We start from the raw sequence: 20,985 nt of genomic DNA on the forward strand, positions 1-20,985 counted from the left end.
ATTTGACCTTTTAGAAATAGTTCATTTTGTTTTAACAGTGGCTGAAAAAAAAATCCTTAAAACCAATACTCAATAACTATCCTTGTCCATGTACAAACAGTTGTGTCATTTGTAGAATCAGGAAACAGGCTTTGGTTATTATAACCTTATTAGGTTACAGACTCCCTAATAAGCATATGCTTTACATAGAATTAAATTGTCTGTGTTTGGAAGTGCTGTATTTCATATGAGGAATTCATTAAGAAAAATTAAACATCTGTGAGTTTTTGAGTCACTCTTAAAATTTCTTTTTTCAACTGTTGTAGTTTAGAGAATTAATATTTATTATGTATTAATTGATTAACTCATTAAGACATGTCTCTATTTTATGAATATTAACTACTGAATAATTTTACATTTTACTGTATGCTAATTAATGCTAATGGTCATTTTGCACCCAGTAATGATAACCCTTACCATACCTATTCTCTACTTATCCTCGTGTAATGTTCCAATAATAGCTTCTGATCTTGCTCTCCTCCATCACTAGAGTAGATGCACAGGTAGTGTTGTTTTCCCTGTATGTGCACATGCTTGCCTGCTCTTTTTTAACCTTGTTTTCCCTCAGACCTCCTCACTAATTGTGTTATCCCTTCTGTTTTCTTCTGCTCTCTTCTCCTTTCTACTCAACAGTGTTTCCTTCCACAGAGCCCCCTCATGTTTAAAGATCAGATGCAGCAGGATGTCATCATGGTGCTGAAGTTCCCATCAAATTCCCCTGTCACACATGTGGCAGCCAACACGCTGCCCCACCTGACCATCCCTGCCGTGGTGACTGTCACTTGCAGCAGGCTGTTTGCAGTCAATCGGTGGCACAACACAGTAGGTAGGTTCTCACATGCACATTTCATTCAAATTTGAAGACCTTAACAATGCAGCTTTAATTTTGAGTGCAACTTAGCTCACTCACCTGTCTGTGCACCAAAATTTATTGTTTCTTCTGGTTTGTGTCAAATAATCACAGCTTCTGTTTTCTCTGGTGCCATTCCTAGAAACACTCTCCTTATCAGCAGCACATCACCATGGCAGCCAATCGATTTGTGGTTACTTCAGGATCAGTCTTTGATATAATGCTTTTCAGGAGACTGCTGTTGCTCTTGACACAGCCAATATTAATATGTCCCAGGTTTCAGGAATACATACTGGCATGCTAGAGAGCATACATCCCTATGTGCTGCTTGAGAGAGATTTCAGGATCTTGTAATAAGCCTTCCCCTGGGTCACTGTTGGATTATCTGGGATCCTAAGCAAGCCTAAGCAGCCGGACACTGGACTGTTTTGAAGAGACGTTTCCTCATTCCCTCACAAAAGCCCATCCAACAGGCCATCCCAAAATTCCCTTCCAGCCCTTCTGCTCACCTCTCCATATTGCCATTAGGACTGTCCATGTCACCTGGACATGTAGATGCTAAGGCTGTTCCAGGCATCGCTAAATGGGTGGTGGGGCCATGAGGTACATGAGGGAACAAACAGGTTACATTTTCTCAGGTAGTTTCCTGCAGTGATAGCCCTTATGCTGCAATATCTGGAAACATTTATAATACTCCATCAGGGGCAACTACATTACATATAAAAAAAAAAGTTTTTCCCATTTCTTTAAAACAAAAGGGAAAAATCTAGAGGGGAAAAAAATCAAATAAAACATTTTTTTGAAGTATTTTGTGGCAATGTCCTCAATGGAAGATTCCAATGTCAGGAATGATTCAGAGGTGCAGAAACCATCCTGTGTTATTTGAATACACCTTTGACTAACATAGACTGGCTTATTCCTAATTATTTCCCCTCAATTTTTCAGGGATTCAGTCCAAGTACTCTATACCTGTCATCATTCATGTCTCTTCTGTTTGAGGAAGCTTATTTAGTTCTTTCTCATCCAGATTGTCAAGTCAAGAGAAGCCAAAATTCCTACCTATACTTTACTGTGAAGGAGTTAGTCTCATTAATATTGCAGTATGCTGGAGTTCAAGGGTTTCCATAAAATCTGTCATTTGAAGTCCTTTAGTTTAGCTGAATTTATGTGGGTCTTTATGATGCCTGTGACAGTAAGGTTTTAGTTTTTCTTTTTCTTTACTCTTGTAAATCACAAGTCATGTTGCAAACATTCAGGATTCAAGGCATGAACCAACCACAAATTAAATTTCTCACCATTTGTAAACCTCTGGTCTAAATTGCAAAAACAAGAATACTTTCTAAATATATTATAATAGGAAGAGAGGAAAATGAAACTGTTTAGAGAATCAAATGTCATTGTAATGATTTTCTTAACTTTTACATCTTGCTTGGCAATGTTGTTTATTTTCCAGGAGGCTAGTCCGGACAGGGTATCAATCTCCTACTATTGACATAATATTGTTTTAATAAAGCATAACTGTAGTTTAAAGGATAGGTTTATCTACAGAAAGACCAATTGTTGTAGAGTGTATGTAGACCTTTGGAGTTAATAAACAGCAAGAACCATTTACATAGACATAATACAATTGAATGAATCTAAGTTAATACCAGTAAAGATCTGTCCCAAACTGTTTGGGTTTTGAAAGAAGAGACAGAAAGAAGGGAAGGAGAAGTTCTCAGATCAGTGTCTGCAAATGGCAGAGCTAGCTGAATATCTTGGGGTGACTTTATGATGTGTATCCCCTATGCCCAGAAATTAACTTTGTGCCTTTCTGTGCCTTTAAACTGAGCCCAAGAGGGGGGAGAGGAAAGAAACCAAGCGAACATTTCAAAACAGTTGTTCAAAGACACAGATGGAGTCCAGCTGTCTATTTCAGTGGTAGAAAATGCACTTTATCCTCCAGAAATCTGTATGTACTATTATAGAGGGTATTCTTGTGCAACATGGCAGTTTGTGACAAAAATCGTGTTTTCAGTAGTGACAATCTGATTTATGTACCAGGGAAGCTGTTCAAAAGAGCCAAAGCAATGTTAGCTGTGCATGAGAGCAGATAACACTAAATTTGTAGGCCCTTATGCACATTTGAACATCTTAAGGACTGCTCAGAATAGAATTAACAGGAATAATTGTGGCACATTTACTGTAGCCTAGCGTTTTACAGCTAAAAATTTTAGATAAATCCATGAAAAGGTCCAAGTTTCTGTCACATACAGGTTTCCATATGTAAGAAACTCATAACAATGTTTAATCTAATTAACTTTATTTTCTGTACTAAGATCTCTGCTCAAATGTAAAAGGAAAAAGGTTGTCTCATACAATTTTAAATGAGTTATTTAATGAATATGTGTGGCTGCAGAAGTTGTGATGAAGTTGGCAAGTCTATATTTATAGCTACTTTTACATTACAAAAGAATTAACAAATACATATTTTGTAGCACAGAGGAAGAAATCGTAATATATTAATAAAACAAAGAGTAAAAAGTTACTTTTAAAAAATATATAATAATTCAGTAATGAACTTTTAAACCTAGAAAAGTTGCGTCAAAAGGTTTCTGTGTGCTTCATTCTTCCTTTGGTGTGTAGGCCTTCGAGGAGCCCCAGGATACTCTTTGGATCAAGCCCATCATCTTCCAATTGAAATGGATCCATTGATTGGTATGTCAAGATGAAAATGTAGCAATATATTTGAAATTGGCATTTTCAGGAATTATTGATTAAGCTATATTTGTATGTTATGCTTCATTTAACACAGAAAATAGGAAAATATTTATTCTTGTCGGTCCTGGAGAACTAAAAGCATTAGCTATTGATGCTGAATTAATTACATGAGTGCTATTTGTTATTAACATCACCAGCAACTGGTATTTAAGAAACAACCAATTAAGTCAGTTACACTGTCAGCCCAAATCTATAATTCTGTTCTCTTATCAGGTCACATTAGTAAAATAAAATGTGAGGGTCCTGTGGAGTTATCATATATTCTTTTTTTATAGCCAGCACTATGTTTATCAGTGCGGATGAAGTTCTGTTTATTTTCATTCACTTCATGATTTGGATTTAGTTGGCAGTACTAATTTAATAATGAAAAGACTGAATTTTAAATTGATAGTATTCTTTAAAATCCAGAATCTTTGAGAAAGTGAATTGTTAGAGAAATATCATCTGCTAAAATTGTTAGATTGCAGGGCTTCCTAACGATCATAAATTCTCATTAATTGCACTTATTTGATTTGTAGGGGTATTTTTTCAGTAATTTGAAACAGAAATTGAGGACAGGGTAGGTTGTTAGAGACAAATTTGTAGCATTGTTGAGAAAAAAAATACATTTTTAAACATAGCCAGATATAAAGTTCCTTTTTTGCCTGTGTCAATATTCATGTTCAAAATATTTACATAGAAGTACCACAGGAGAGTTATCTTTCTCATTCTGTGTGCTTCATTTGATCTCATATAATGACAGTGGTTTTCTCTTTAGTTTTTTTTCACAAGCTAAGGCACAACTATTGCGCCCACCTGTTCTGGAAATTTGAGTAATTTGTTATTCATTATCTTTCAGCTGGTGGACATAGAGGGTCTGGTAATTTAAATATGTGTTCTTAGAATGCATGTAAGCATGATATTAACTTCCACAAGCAATTTTAAGATAGGATGGAGTGGGGTTTTTTTTGGCTGAATTTCTTATTTCATGCAGTTGTGAGCAATTTAACTAGAATAGCAAAAAATAGGGAAAAAATCAGATTATTGTCTGCATTAAGTTGTGTTCTTATGTTAGGAGAAACATATTTCTCAGAGTGATTTTTATTTCACCTATCTTCATTTAACTGAAGTTAGTTGTCAAGATTCCCCCAATAACTACTGTAGAAAGCCAAACTCTCCTCTGGATTTGTCTAGCACTTAGACAGCTATTACAGTGTGAGATGACTTGTCATGTGAAAAAATGTCTTTCTCTCCAGTGAGACTGGATGGAGTGTATAAAATTAACTTAGATTATATACCGAACTTTTAGAAGGTTAATATTGAGATTCAATACACCTTTATTGTGTTGCCATATCTTGTCTGTTGTTTCACAGGGAGTACAGAGCACATTAGCTGGGGACTCCCAGTCCTTCTTAACATCCTTCTTAACAGCTCCGTTTGGCAGCTGGGGTGGTGGCTGAATGAATGAACCATTCCTTTTTTCTCTGTCTAGGGGAGTTTCTAGGTGTCACTGTCTCTTAAAATTACCATCCATGGCCTAGCTCCCTGCTTGAGGAGCAGGTGATAAGACTTACTTTTACTGTACTGGAAAATCACAATAGGTTTGAACAGATTAATGGAATCATAAAATATGCTGAGTTGGAAGGGATCCATGAGGATCATCAAGTCCAACTCCTGGTCCTGTGCAGGACCTCCTCAAGAGTAACATCATGTACCAGAGAGCAGTGTCCAAATGCTTCTTGAACTCTGTCAGGAGTTGTGTGACCACTTCCCTGGGGAGCCTGTTCCAGTGCCCAACCACCCTCTGGGTGAAGAACCTTTTCCTGATATCCAACCCAAACATCCCCTAACTCAGCTTCATATCTTTTCCTTGAGTCCTGTCACTGGTCATTTATTAACATTTATTAACATTTATTAACATTTATTAACAAGAGATCAGTACCTGCCCCTCCACTTCCCCTCGCGAGGATGTTGAAGACCACAATGAGGTCTCCCCCTCATTCGTTGGTTGAATCCTTATGTCTTTAATGTGGTTAAGTATCTGGAGGTATGAGGTTGTCAAGGCCACACAATACAAGCTATTGGCTGTAGAAGAGATACCAACCAGCAAGAATTGGCTCTCTTGACTCTTGTTAATATTGATTTCATATTTTAAATGGACTTTTGCCTTTTTCCCCTGGTTCAGATTGGTTTGGGGAATACTTCTGCAGAGCACTAAAATTATTACCATGTATTATGCAGTGCATCAGGCAGCATATAAGAAATTGTCATCTCTTGTAAAATCTTTTCTCTTATTCAAAGGGAAACTGGAAACCTCACAATAATTTTGTATTTCTGACACCCATATAGACAGCTCTAAATGTTCATATTCAAAATGCTTACTCAACAACAAATTCACAGTTCATTGAAAGTTAAATGTATTCATTTTCTCCTGTAAATGGATGACAGGAAGGTGTTGGAATGGCTTACATGTAAAATGTGTTTTGCATTTCGTTACAGCCAATAACTCTGGTGTGAACAAACGGCAGATCACAGACCTTGTGGATCAGAGCATCCAGATCAACGCGCATTGCTTTGTGGTCACGGCAGATAATCGCTACATTCTTATCTGTGGTTTCTGGGACAAGAGCTTTCGAGTTTATTCTACAGAAACAGGTGACCTCAAATACAGCTCTCTGGTTCTTCCTGGGTCACAAAGTGCACAAAGACTATCGTCTTAATAGTACCATATCTAATGCTTGTGCTTACCCATCCATGAATGATAAAGGGCAGTTTATAAAATCCTTCATTATTGTTTCAGCATGATAACTTTAAGATGTTTTTTTGAATGGGAGACAAAGGATGCAAAAGGAAATGGAATGCAGTTTTATTAATGGTAACTTTTGAAAACCATAGTTAATTTCAGAAAATTTATAATATCGAAAGGATCAACCAAAATTCTTGTTACAATATTTTCATGGATGTCTTATTTCTAGCTCTATTTATTTCATGTAGTAAGGAATTAGGTGGAATATCCTGCTACAGGAACCAATATTCTGTTGCTTTGTCTGGTTACTTAGCTTAATATCACTCAATATATTGCTAAAAACTAATTGCAATAATAGAAAGGAGGAGGTGATAATCACAGTAAACCTTAGTTTGACATTAACATAAAACAAATACACATTTTTAATATAATAATGCAGCACAATTATGGAAAAGTTCATGTGCTGTCTTATTCATATCACTCATGAAATTCATAAATAGTGTTCTAATGCCATTGCTTAAATACTGATGGAGCCGTAACTCCACTTAATATTCAGTGACTGCAGCACTGACTTGATTTTCAGAGATAAGGGTTAGACTATGGATTGACACAGAGCATAGCCTTCAATGGGAACGAAAAAAAAGTGGAAAAAAAGTTTTATCTTTGTGATTTTTTAATCTTGTTATAGCATTTAGTTATCTTTAATTACGGGACATGAGACAAAAGTTACATTTGAACTGAATATTAATTATATAGTTAATGATTTCTAAATGCTGCAAGTACCTTAGAAAACTGAATTTGTATGACTTTGCATTCCCACCAGGAAAATTAACTCAGATTGTATTTGGCCACTGGGATGTCGTGACTTGCCTTGCCAGGTCGGAGTCCTACATTGGGGGTGATTGCTACATCGTGTCTGGGTCACGCGACGCTACATTGCTGCTTTGGTATTGGAGTGGCCGACATCATATTATAGGTGACAATCCAAACAGCAGTGAGTATCCTTTAAATAGCATCTTTCTGAGAGGTCTTCTGTCACACCTATTCATTTTAACATTCCTTCTGTCAGATTCAGAAGTTATTACCAAATATATCGGTAACTTTGCTTGGTATAAGAAGAGCACCACATGCTAAGCAATGCATTGATTACTACCCAAAAAATGTTTAAACAATCTGTGCATGTTAAGAAATAATAAGATGGGAGTATAGTTCTTAAGTTTATAATTGCCTTTATCACTTATAGCATCATGTCATCATAAACTAGAACAAGATGGTTGTGGCCTTTAAGTGACAGGACATATATCACTATATTTTGACTTCCTTTCCCTGGAAATATTTTTTGGCATTTTAACTTACTCCTTTTGTGCTACAGCATGCTATATCAGCTGCTTGCCTTTTCAAAAAAGGAATGTCTCACATGCCATGGAATTAAATGAGACTCTCTTGAGAAAGGTCTTTCTATAGTTTGGGGAAGAAATATGACTGAATAAAAATAGAAAAAGATAAAATGTCAAGAAGAGTTTACATTCATTTTCATGGGACTAACTATCAGTGCTTTGAAAAGTGAGTGGAACACAATAATATTAATTTATATAAAAGGGTACTTAGAGTGCCGTACTAATTTAAAGATCCCATCACCCAAGCCAGAGATATGGCTGCAGCTAAAGAGAAACTTTTATCCATATACTAGAGCTGTTTTGTACAGCACTAAATCCATTTCACTTAAAGAAGTTTCTGAATTCTAACGATAATTTTCAACAGAAGGATTTTGTCTTTGGATAAAAATGGAAGAATCTGTCACTATCAGTTTTGATATCTGATTCAAATACTGACTGGAGGCAGTACTGTCAGTTACAGATATTTACGTGAAAGTATTTCTTCAACTGAATGCCTGGTAGAAAACTGTTTTATTTATTTCAAAGTAAATATTTTGTTAATTTTTCAGCAGGAAGTTTTTTATTGAATTCTGATGTTTTTCCATTTGTCTGTAAGCAGAGTAAAGGGGAGACAGATAAAAGCCTCACTTTCTCACCAGATTTTGCTTGCTTTTAACAAAGCAAATAACAGAGGAAATAGAGGGGAAAAAATAAAATTGTGTTCCAATAATAAATTTCTCTAATATCTTTGCCTATATTCCATGACTTTTTTAGTATGTAATTCTCCAATGTGGATAAATTCAGTCTGACAAGGATTTTCACGTCTGAGTAGACTGTTTAGGTTGATGCCATTTTTCTTCTTTGAATGCCTGTGTGATTCATATAAAGTATTAGTAATTTCTATGTTAAGAGGAAAATAAAAAGAGCTTTCTACTCTTATTAAAGAAAAAAAATGTAAGACGTTACCTCCTTTGATTACAAAGGGCTTGGACAGCCTTGCAATTAGCATCTCCTTTCTGGCTGATACAGACTGCTTCAATTCTTTTCCAGACAAAATTATTCTAGTTCTGGTATTGTTCTGTCATCACTTACATATCTGAATGCACAGAAGTTGTACTTTTTGGTATCTCAGGTTTAATATCTTAGCTGCCTAACTTTGGAAGTGTCTGCCTTGGAGATCTTTAATTTTATGAAAGGAAGGAAATGACCTGGCTGACAGAAATAAATGAAAACAAAAATGACTTGTATGATTTGCTTTCTGTCCCTACCTCTATATGGATAAGGCACTGTTTTGCTGAAGAAAAAGCCTTATAGTCAGATTAATAAGAGACTGTGCTGCAGATAGTCATGTCCAGTCTAATGAAATCTTACAGGCATGGTAACAGAACTCAAGAAGACTAATACCCAAGACCACTGTGGTGGCTTTGAAGTATATTGATACGATTTTTTAATATTTATGTTGAAGACATGTTGAAGACTCATGCTGAAGAAGAATGATGGCATATCTGTTATTGCTATCTCTATTCATTGGATTAAAGCTACCATGGATATGCTAATTATATACTAGTACTGTACTATAACCAAAACTACATTTGTTGGAAACATATTATTAACAGCTACTTTGACTTTTCATGAACATACATTAATGGGGATAGATCACAAAAACAAAGGACCTTTTAAAAAAGGGCCTTTAACAACTTCTACAATTACTACGTGTTTCTGCTGAAGTAATGACTGGCAGTTTCTGGTCACTACCACGAGCAGACATGAATTGTCATGGCATGTGACTAAGATTCCCTGTAAACTAATTTTCAAGAGTGAAGCATTCCCAAAAATCCTCATGAAAATACGTTTGAAGTTTTACCTAGTTAAAGCCACCAAAGTAGTAAAGAAATATTTCCTAGTCTACTCTTCTATAGTTGCTGTTAGAAGGTTAGGACTTACCTTGTAGGAAAAATGAAAGTGGTATGATCAATCTGGGTCAAATCCAATTACTTAACATCTTTAGAATGAATTTCCAGAAAGATGTAGATGATATTTTCAGAGGGGAAAAAAGGGGTATTGATTTTTTTAAAAGCTGTCATCTGGAGACACAGATAGGGTGTTTTATACCACAGGATATAAGAAGGTGAAGAACTCCAAGAAAAATGTCAGGTATAGTAATTATCTGGGTAAGATGCTTGACTTTATAATTATCTTTTAAGCTGAAAGACAGTTAACTACCAATTTCAGCTTCAATACCTCCAATTACCAAAAGGAACTTTAGTTGTTTCAGAAGATCTTAAAGAGGAGAAAAAGCAAACCCCCAGTCCTAAACAGTTTGTGTAGTATAACATCTGTACAGAAAAATGTAGATACCATTTCATTTGAAAACATAGCAATCACAATCATTATTGTGAAATACTCTCAGGCAAAAGATTGTCAGATCAAACTTCTTACAGATTCTGCTAAAATTCCATATTCCAGAGACCATGAGATAGATATAATCCTTACTAAACAACATGGGTGTCAGTAACCTAACCTGTCAGACTTCTGTAGAACCTTCTGCTGAAATACCTGTACAGGCGTATTCTCAGGGTCACCTCAGCTGTGTCTGTGGGAAATACAGAACCAGCTCTTGTTTAAAGAGGAGAATTGAGAAAAAATACAAATGATTGCTCTAGCTCAGTAGTTGAAAACTTGCCTATGAGAGCATGGTAAGCTTCATTTTATAATTTAAAAATATTTTTTCTAATCAATACATTTATTAAGTTATCACTTTTATTCTACAGCAAGTGTCAAAAATTAGTTTCTGGTTTAGTTTGCACTTGTCACAATATCTTGAAACTTCTCACAATCACTGTGAGAAGAGTGAAGTTTTACCAGATTTTAAATGCAATGTTTTCCACACAGTAGCTTTATGAAATAGCTAGTAGGAAATCTTCTTCTGGTTAGAGTGTTTGTTTGGGAAGTGGGGGACTACATTCTTGACCTCTAGAGACTGGGGCAATTAAAGCTCTCATTCCCATGTTCACAAGCATGTGCTGACTATCAGCTATAAATTAACATAGGAGAGGCCCCTGTGAACCTCCAGATTTGGTAGAAAGCAAAATTCTTTTCTAGGCTCTTATTTATGGATCTTACATGTCATGATGATTGGATATAGAGATAAATCAAGAAATCAGGAGCGATATGCTGCATACCTTCAACAGCAACATATAGCACAAATCTTGTCCCTATTTGTACTTTCTCTAGTTCAACATCGCTTTTATGGCCATGCCATTGCTAAGCTCCAACAGTGGTGATGTTGGAGGTCCTGTTTAGATTAGACTAGAGGCTGGTGTCTGGGAATGCTTCTGGAAAGTAAGCGATGCGGCATGATTTCCTGTTGGCTGAAGGGGCAGTTGAATGCAGGCTGTATGTATGTTTGAACTTCCCTTTTTTTCTTTATCCTTGCTTACTTAAGTGCCACCTTTTGGAAAAACACTGGACTGAATGAAGCTAAGTCCTCTTGCCAGGGTCAGATATCTACTTTCTAAGCCAAAACTGCCCATCTGAAATAGCTAATCTGAATCTGCACCTTATTTAGTTGATGACCACATTATATAAATCTGCTGCAGTTGCGAGAACAGTGAAAGGTATCTGTTTTCTCTAAGTGAGACATGGCACATGCAAAGGACATAGTTTGCTTTTTTTATTTGTGTGAAGTGATATGGGAAATGTAAATCTTTGCAGTTCTCAGAGACTGAATAGAAAAATTATTGTGATGGAGTTTGACAATTTGTGTTTTGATTTTTCTTCTCTTATGATATATAGGGATTTGTTTTAGCTGAGCACTAATTTGTATACAAATTTATTCTCACTTGGAAACTGTATTAGTCATCACAAAAAGGAGCAAAGAGAGTACATGATATGCCCTGGAGTTCAACATGTATCATTATAGCAGTTTTATTTTTATATTTTATGATTACTTTATTGAATGTCTCTTTCAAACAAGTGACTTTGAAAATGAGAATTATCTCAGAGTCTTTGAACAGATATACCAAAGTGGATGATAGAATTGCAGAAAAGTGAGGGACAGACGCTTTTATCTGAAACAGACACAAATTCAGAAACTAATTTGGAAGTGATAAAAATTAATTTGCACACTTTAATTGGAATCAGACTCCTGCATGAAAGAAAGGAAGTCTAGGCAGCTTGTGCTAAAGGCTGATTGAATTTTTTTGTCAGGTAAGTATGTTAGACTTGGCCGCTTATCCTCTTGAGCCTCTCCATGCAATATATTACATTCACCCTCTGACTGGTGTTCTTTAAAAGGATCAATGCTATCCCTGTTTTTTCCCTAGAGCCTGAAATTTCTTCGATCTTGGGACTTGACATTTCTCATTACCTATTGTAGCTTCCAAGACGATGGTCACAAGAGGTGTGGGAGTTAACTCCACTTTTTCTAACAGCAGCTGTGCTGACCATTGGAAAATATTGTCTATAAGCCATAAGATGGGTTTGTTTAGCATTATGACATAATCTTCACAGGTGCTAACAATTCATCCTGTCCCACTGAGTGCATTCAGTATATATCTGAAAGGGAGGGTAAACATTACCACAAAAAAATCTTTGTCAAGTCAACATACATTTATTTCTGTGTCTGTCATGAAGTATATCTCTTTGTGTTCCTTTTACATGACATAATTTTGAAACAATTTGAAGTTGTGAACATCAAGGGTTCTGCAGGATTATGTCTTGAAAGAGTAGTTATTCTGAACTCAGAACATTCATTTATTGTTTTATATCCCTCTATATTTTAATATGACCTAGCTTAACCTTGAAATGGCAGCAGTTTAAAAATAGTCACTGGTGTGCTCTGCACCAAGAGGACTGGATGGCTGTCTGAAGGTCCTGCATAAGCCATGGGCACACGTGCTCTCCACTTGGTCTGTTTAAGGAGTTATTATGGTACTCGTAAGTTTGTAAAATTTAGGTATAAATTTTTGAATTACAGTATCTTAGCACTGTTCTGCCAGAGCAGAAGCTCTTTGAAAACTAGTTTGTAATTTTTACTGGCACCATCTCTACTCTGGTTGCCAAAGACATCTCTCTTCTAAGGCTGCTATGTAAAGGTAAAAGAGCCAATAATCCACCTGAGATAATGCAGTTATCTCTAGTATTTTATCAACAGATGTCTGTGCCCATGCTTTGCTGCATACTCCATGGGAATTGTACAGTGCAGGATGGTTCACCAACTTGCCCAAGATCCCACAGTAATTTAGTGGAGGGGATAGGAAAAGATGCTACAAATCCATACTTTCCTGTCCTCCACTATATTTTACCTTCTGGACTCTGGATTGGTGCAAGGTACCCAAAAGCCCACTGACCTGGGTGAATTGTTTGTAGCTATATACAACGTTCCTCAGCAAATAAATCAGCTCTGCTTCCTAGAGCTGGGAATATTCTGAATATATTAATATTTTTCTGTCAGAAATCCTTCTTTTATATCCATTGCTCACTCCCTGATCTTGTGGACACTGTTATTAACTATTTTCTGGTTTGAGATATTCGTATTTATTGGTTGTAGCCTTATCTTTTCATCAAACTCCAAGATGTTTTTTTCTGACAGTAAAAATTTGAGAAGGCTCTTACAGTTTTACTTCCATGGAAGCCATTGTATTTTCTAAGATTTTGTTTTCTGATGAGTATCCCCTGAAAAGTCCTAACAGTAAAGCAAATAGCAAAGTAAATTCTTTTCAGCACGTAATTCAAGTATAGCTTTGGACTTGCTTTTGTCAAAGTGAGAGATGAAATGGAAGCTAAAATTTGCCATGTGGTCTCATGTTTGTTTATACAGAAGGCTCCTAGATGTGTCCCCATGGAAATCTGTACATAATTCCTGGAAAAGGACAGCATGAGAGAGATAGTAACACTGTCTTTTGTCTTCCTTTCCCTCTTCTTTTTTTCCTTGTCATGCAAGAGCATCATCTGTTCCCGAAGAACCTTACAATAATATTAAGCATTACATTCTTCAGCAAGAAGGAAAGATGTGTTTTATTTTAGACCTTCTAGAAAAACTTACTTGTTTGGAGATTCAGCACATTTTTTTTCCTTCTGCCCTCTAGTAATTCAGTTCAAAGGTGCTCCTTTGGGGAAATTACAGGGAGCTTACAGTGATGGTAACTCAGTTCTTAGGTAGGATATTTTCACCTGAAATTCCCTTAGAGCTGCAGCCTTTGACCTCTGGCTGCATCTATCAGTGGTGATATGACAGTGACAGAATATTTTGCTAGATTTTGAATGATTCCTGGAGTTCACAGCTTCTTTCCTTAGCATTAAAATGTAATATGACTGAGGTTCATGCCACAGCTATTTCTGTAGAAAGCATCAGTGAATAACTTTTTTTTGAGCCCTAAGGGGGAAAAATCCCATTTTCAATTACTGTTGGACTGTTACTCTTAATATTGATATTCCATTATTAATTTGTATTTACTGAAAAACTGGACAAAATAAGATTCACAGATCTATGTTTCAGGGAAGTTCTTCCTTATAAGCATTTTCCTTTATAAATCAAGAAGTCAATAAAATATGCTTATTTTGTGTATTCTGGAGTTTTACACTTCCTTGATATTATAGACTTTCCTAGGAAAAACTGAGGAAAATGTTCCTTTGAAAACTGCGTTATTTCTTTTCCTTTCAAAAATTTTAGCCATTTAATAATTTCAGCCATCCAGTTTGATGATGCAGTCTGATGACACCTCTGTAATCAGAGCTTGAGCCAAGATGGCCATTGAGCATAATCCTCTTTTTTTCCAGGACATACAGAAGAAAAAAAAATGTGGAAATTTTTGAAGTTAGTTAATTGCCTTTTTTTTTCTTTTTTATGTTATTCACTTGGAGAAAACAAAACCTTGAAAGATGGGATTCTCAATGGCAGTGTTGATGGGGAAATGATAAAAATCAAAGTATAGCCATCTTTAATGAGATACACAGTGCGTCTTTCTTCTGACATCCATCCTTCCCTAGTGGTAGAGCTCAGTTTTTAGTTCACATCTTCAGTTTCCAGACCAAAAAGATTTTTTTTCTTGCTGTCTAGATTATAGTTTGGGAAACTAGGATTTATTGAGGTAGCTGTTTGCATTAGAGGTAAGAAATTTTTAATGTGTCTGTACATTGGAACAACAAGACCTGTTAGATTGACAGACCCTGTACTATTGTGTCCAAAACTGAAGTCTGTAAATCCATGGTTGGTAGTTCTCATCTTGTTCAGAAAGATATTACAATACATGGAATTGTTACTAAATTTTGATGACAGAAGATGTTAGGGTTTGACAAGAAAAACTGGAGATTCATGCTGAATGTTTAAGAACTATGGACCTATACATCTCTGGATACCCAAATTTAAAGAATGAGTTTAAATATAGATAGGCAAAGAAATGGATTGCTACAATGGCTAAAAAATGGCAAGCCCCTCCCTTCAAAGGAGTTTATAAGGGTTTGGTTTGGTCAATAGACTAAAAAGGAAAGATGAAAAAGGGTGATTTATTCTTTAAGCACATAAGTGGGGAAAATGCTAGAGAAGAAGACCTGAAGCTAAAGGACAATGCTAACACAAGAATGAAGAGGTGCTAGGTAGACAAGAATAAATGCAAACTGGAATTCAGAATATTTCTCTTCTTTAGAGTAGAAGGAGTCTGGAACATCCTTCCAAGTCACATACCCAGGTAGCCATTTCATTAACTGTTTATATCATGTGAGTGTCTGCAATAAAAGAAGACTAAATTCACTGACCCACAAAAGTCTATCCAAGCCTCCATTCCTAATGCATATCTTTCAAAAACTCATGCAATACTTTTTAGCTACTCAGGTAGTTCCCTTCTGGTTTAGTGTTTAACTGTATTTCCAGTTAGGAAACTGCATTTTATTCCAGAGTTGAAATGTGTGCAGCCATTCACCCATTAGACCTCTCTGTGCCATTAGCTGCAAGATAAATTTCTGGGCTACTGGGCATCTTTTATGCCTGTGTCTCCCAGTTAGCAGAGTCCAGTTACCACTTTGCTGCCTATGCAGTGAACAGAGAAAACACTTCAAACACTGTGCAGCTTCCTCTCCTACTCTATCAGTTGTGTGGCCCTCCTTTGAGCTCATTTTTGTAAATGTGGCTACAAGCCTTTCATCTTTGTGGTCTTCAGTGGTAAAGTAGTTCTTGCCTCCTATTTGCTGATCTAAGGTATTGCACTGAAAGTTCACATTGAGGGAGTTTTTCTTTCTGGCTCCATAAATCCTACTCTATATTGCTGCCTTCCAGAACAGAATCTCCTCTCCAGTGAATAGAGCTTGTGCTTGTCCAGAATCATCAACTTTCACCTGGCTGCATTGAAAAGAAATAAAACACATTTTTCTATTTTTTTATTTAACTGGGCAATGATATAATAATGATATAATAATGGCTTTCTCTTGTCATTGTACAGTTGCCCATGAAACTTTGCATCAATTATTTTATTACAAGCCTATCTTACCAGCAAAGATTTATATTATCCCATAGATAGTATTACTGGTTAATATTTGATTAGAATCAATTTCCAGCTCCTAACTGAAAGCTGATTTCCGAACCTGGATTTCCAAAATCCCTATATGTAGCTCATATTTTACCAACTGTAACCCTCATCCTATCAAAACCAGGTAAGACAAGACTTCTAGTCCAGCACAGCATGGTGACTGGTATTAATGAGATTTTTACTTCCAATTCTTGTTGACAGAAGTGTGGATTAACCATTTTATTTTATATAGAACTAACATTGCAGTAATTTATCTATAGTTCCCTAGGTCATTTCTTTTACTATTTGAACTACACTGGCAGAACTCCAGTCCTTTGGAATTTCCCAATTTTCTGTACTTGATTTGTACAATGCAAATATAATGATGTGAACTCTGTGTTATAAAGCAAGTTGCTAATTTTTTGTTGCCAGTTGACTTTTTTTGCCTGGCAGAGCAATATCAAATATTAAGCAATTAGATTGCCAGCATCTGTTATTATTAGAAACAACAAAAATGTTGTTGTTTGTCATATAAACACTCCATAAATGCCCACTTGTTTGGAACCAAACCAAAATATATTTCAGTCCTGAATATATATATATGTACATATATATATATATAATATATATAATATATAAAATAATGTATACCTATACCATTTTTAGGCATATTTTAATTTCTGACCATTCCACGTGTCTCTGAATCGATATTATCTATGCAGCAGTAGCATGTTTCTAGTGTTGTTCTTCTTTTCTTTTCCTACCCCCAGTTTCATGAAACAAATTATGATCACTATTAAAGGCACATTCTCAATTCTTTAGGTTCATATCGTAAGTCTGGAGACATATATGTTCAATAGCAGACCTTTACATTACCGCTGCTTTCAATGGCACCACACTTTGTGTTCTTTTAATTAATTCATTAATGCATTGGGTAGCTGGGGTTTTGAAACTTTATGATGTCTTAATATATTTTGCTCGGTATCCTAAAGATGAGATACTTAATCACAACGCACCTCTCTGATGCTTAATGATTTCAAGCAAATTATAGCAAAGTTCTTTTGTTGATAAAACATGTCTGATTTGTCATTCCCTATTGTTTTCTTTTTCTTGCTTTGCTTTTCTCACTTTTTTTTTTTTTTTACAGGTGATTATCCAGCTCCTCGAGCTGTTCTAACTGGTCACGACCATGAAGTTGTCTGCGTGTCAGTCTGTGCAGAGCTAGGACTTGTTATCAGTGGTGCTAAAGGTCAGAAATGTTTTTAAGGCTTAAGTCTTAACATTTTTAGAGTCTTTTTTAGTGGTACTTCTCAGACTTCTCTCAAGCCACATATACTTTAATTATCCTTAAGGTGTGTTGTAATTCTAGGAGACTCTGAAGTAGTTTTCTCTGAAAACTGTTATTTACTATCTGCACTTATGTGTTTAGGCACAAATTAAGTTCATCATTCCTTCCGACCATCAGTCTATGCAGCTATTCCGCCCAGACCTGGAAGAGTATTTTATAAAAATGTATACAATAATTCTAATGACATCTAGTGATTTTGAAGAGACCTGTTGATAGAGACATGTATTTCAGGGAGGGCCAGCTCCAAATTCTCCACCTTGAATGGTAGTTTTTAGGACTGACCTCACTCTCTAGGGAAGCAGGATCAGTTTGCTTTGGAGCTGTGTGCAGCATTTTATCCAGCAGTGGTTTTTTGTGATGTTTTCTAAATAATGAGCCGTTGCTGGTTCTCCCTGTTATTTATCTATGGAATCCAGAGTACCCAACAATTGCTAACACAAGTGTTCAAAATACTTTTCCAAGCCTGCAGCAATATCCTGGATAACTGGTAATCAGTGTAAATAAAGCACCAGCCTCAATGAATGTTAGCTTAATCCTTCCTTACTCTGTTTCTCCTTGATTTGTTCCATTTTACTCCTTCTGCCCATCTTCTCCTACTTCTCTTTAATTCCGTGTCCACTTTTCTTCCCCCACTGCCCTCTCTCTTTCAGCTTCTTAACTTGTCAAACTACGTCTTTTTCTCTTTTCCTTTTCTATTTGCCTCTCCCTCTCCCCCTTTCTCTTAGTTCCTTTTGTGCTGCATCATCTCTTCTCCCTTCTTACTTCCTTTCTTTGTATCACCCTTGTATTTCCTTTTTCCTTATATGTCTTCCTGTCTAATTTCCACTGTAGTCCTACATCCACATCCAGTGACTTGCTTTCTCTATCTATAGTGATGCCTGTTTTAGTCATCCCCATGGATATCTTTGTACTCATTCTTAAGTTTGCTGTTTCTGAGGGTAAGAAGGATGTGATGCTTGCTCTGCCGGCTTTTGCTCACAGCTGACTCCCGGGTTATTGCTTTTTATACTGCCTTGGAGCTCAACATTTAATTTTAAAGCTGAGTGTGAAACTTTTGAGTAAAGCCATTTTTAACAGGAAATCCTAATGGGTCATTAACTCTTGTAATGGCATACTACATAACAGTCATAGGCAAAGTCAAGACATTTGTGAAAAAAATGTACAGTGATGCTGGAGCTAAATTTTTTTTTCTTGAAGCACTGCTATTTCTTACCCTTTAAGGCAGCTTCATGCACTCTGGTTGCCATAATAGTCTACCCTGTCCAACTATCTTTTTGCAAATTTCCTCTTCATAATATAGATGGAATCTGTACTCAGTTATCTTCTGATTCATTAAGTATATGCTTCTTTGGTAACTTACACCTTTTAGAGGTAAAAACTGATGGACAACCAAATATTTTTAAATCAAATACAGAATATGTTTATAATTAATCAAGAGAAATAGAGGCCCAGTCTGTCTCTTGAAGTAGTCTGCCCATGTTCTTCATTTTGAAACTCTGGTCCATATAAAAAATGCAGAGGGAAAATATTTTTTTTAAATTGCTATTTTCCAAGAGATGCCTTTTTAAAAGCTTTTTCTTCAGATCTGTTCTTTTCAGTCCCTTTCCAGCTTCTTAGATTGCATCTCATGGCAGTGCTGAGTTGCCCTGCCATCCAGTCTGAGCTCAGCCTGTGCTTCCTGGTGGGCAGCTGTTCCTCTGGAGCTGGCTGTGGCACTGTGATGACACATGCAGCACTAGAGAACCTACTGAAGCAGGAAGACAGCACATTTAGGACTCCTCTGAGGAAAATCTTGTGCATCAGGTTGATGTTTTCATGTTTTTACCCAACAAACCCAAAAAACAGTGGTCAGTCTGTATGTCCTTACAGTGGCATCCTAAACCAGATGTGTCTTTTTGGGCCCATGACCATTCAGCTATAAAGGTATGACACTTTTGAAAAATCTAACAAGGTAATTATTCTAAAGGGGAAGGTATCACTTTTTGTAACATCCTGGCACTTCACTATTTTCAAAGCTGAAACTCAACTATTTGAGAAAATAAATTAATTTCATTGCAGTGGTATCCCATGGATGCAACCAAACTTGAGGTCCCTCTGCGTCAGACTCTTTGCAAACACAGATAAAAGCCTGTATCAGAGGGTTCACAGATAAATGCACAGATGCTGATTCATTCTACCTGGGCAAACCCAGCTGCTGTGTCAATTTCAGAAAAGTTAGTAAGACTTAACATGAGGTGGCTGAGTCTGCCAATATGAATTTACTTTCAGGGTCATGAACCAGTTGTATAAGGAAGAGATTACTGTGCTGTCCAGGATTATCCTGTGATTCATAAAAGAAAACATTTAGAATTTCCTGTGACTCATTACATTTATCGGAGAAGAGACTTTTTCTTAGTAGGAATATGGATCTCACTTTCAAAAAATTTTTCTCATTGTTCTTGAAAAGTAAATAAGCTTAATTTTGCATCTTAACATGTACATTGCAGATTTCATAGCTGTTTTTTCTTTTATGAGTGTAATAAAAAGACATTAAAATCTCATATTAAAATCTCTCTGGAGAAAATGGAGTTACAGTGTGATCTCCTAAAATCTCTTATAGTCCAAGTATAATTGTAACTCTGTTGGCTTTCATGTGACTCCCACTGCTGAAACAAATCAGGACTGAAATCTATGCATATCATATATTCATTGGGGGAGAGGATATACAGGAACTGCCATTGTCTATAGGAGAAATATGCATTCATATGATTACATGCCCTATGGGAGTTGCTCCCACTAGTCGCTGATAGGGCCATGTCTGTTTGATGTGGATGGGCAGCCTAAAGAGAGATCATATTGTTGGAGAAAATCAGTGAGTGAAGCTTCTGAAAACTTCAGAAGAGGAAAGAGTGTTTTAGAAGACAGATCAAGGAAAACTCCTACCAGTCTAAGTAAATAATACACTTCTAGGCATGTTGTATTCATTTTCTTAACATGCAACCCCTTGCATATTGTTTTCTGTTGTGCATTTTAAATTCTTAAAGATTGCAGCTTTTTATATCTATGCAGCACTAATGTGATATAAATGTGTATTATGCATTGCCTTTATGCACAGACTATATCGTTTGTATAAACAATAAATGTATGATATATTATATTTTCATATACAGAAGGTCCTTGCCTAGTACACACAATTACTGGAGACTTGCTGAGAGCCCTGGAAGGAACAGAAAACTGCCTGTACCCTCGCTTAATTTCAGTATCCAGTGAAGGTCACTGCATCATCTACTATGAACGAGGACGGTTCAGCAATTTCAGCATTAATGGCAAACTCTTAGCTCAGATGGAGATCAATGATTCAACCAGGGTAAATCTAAATGCAAACAAGCATTTGTTGTCTTTTGCCT

General features: G+C 36.2%; 1 protein-coding gene across 8 annotated transcripts in view; it reads left to right on the forward strand.

The window, feature by feature from the left end:
* Positions 1 to 20,985, forward strand: part of NBEA (neurobeachin) — a 467,825-nt gene that overhangs the window by 443,708 nt on the left and 3,132 nt on the right. For 5 of the 8 annotated variants that reach the window (XM_032099584.1, XM_032099587.1, XM_032099590.1 and 2 more), the window contains 6 exons: positions 673 to 865; positions 3,515 to 3,586; positions 6,128 to 6,283; positions 7,198 to 7,368; positions 17,399 to 17,500; positions 20,749 to 20,945. In XM_032099584.1, coding sequence (XP_031955475.1) covers positions 673 to 865; positions 3,515 to 3,586; positions 6,128 to 6,283; positions 7,198 to 7,368; positions 17,399 to 17,500; positions 20,749 to 20,945 — 891 coding nt within the window. Of the gene's footprint in view, positions 1 to 500; positions 636 to 672; positions 866 to 3,514; positions 3,587 to 6,127; positions 6,284 to 7,197; positions 7,369 to 17,398; positions 17,501 to 20,748; positions 20,946 to 20,985 lie in introns of those variants that run through there. The other 3 variants (XM_032099586.1, XM_032099589.1, XM_032099592.1) reach the window with 2 other exon arrangements.

This window comes from Corvus moneduloides, chromosome 2, assembly GCF_009650955.1.
Source record: "Corvus moneduloides isolate bCorMon1 chromosome 2, bCorMon1.pri, whole genome shotgun sequence".
In the NCBI taxonomy this organism is placed as follows: Eukaryota; Metazoa; Chordata; class Aves; order Passeriformes; family Corvidae; genus Corvus; species Corvus moneduloides.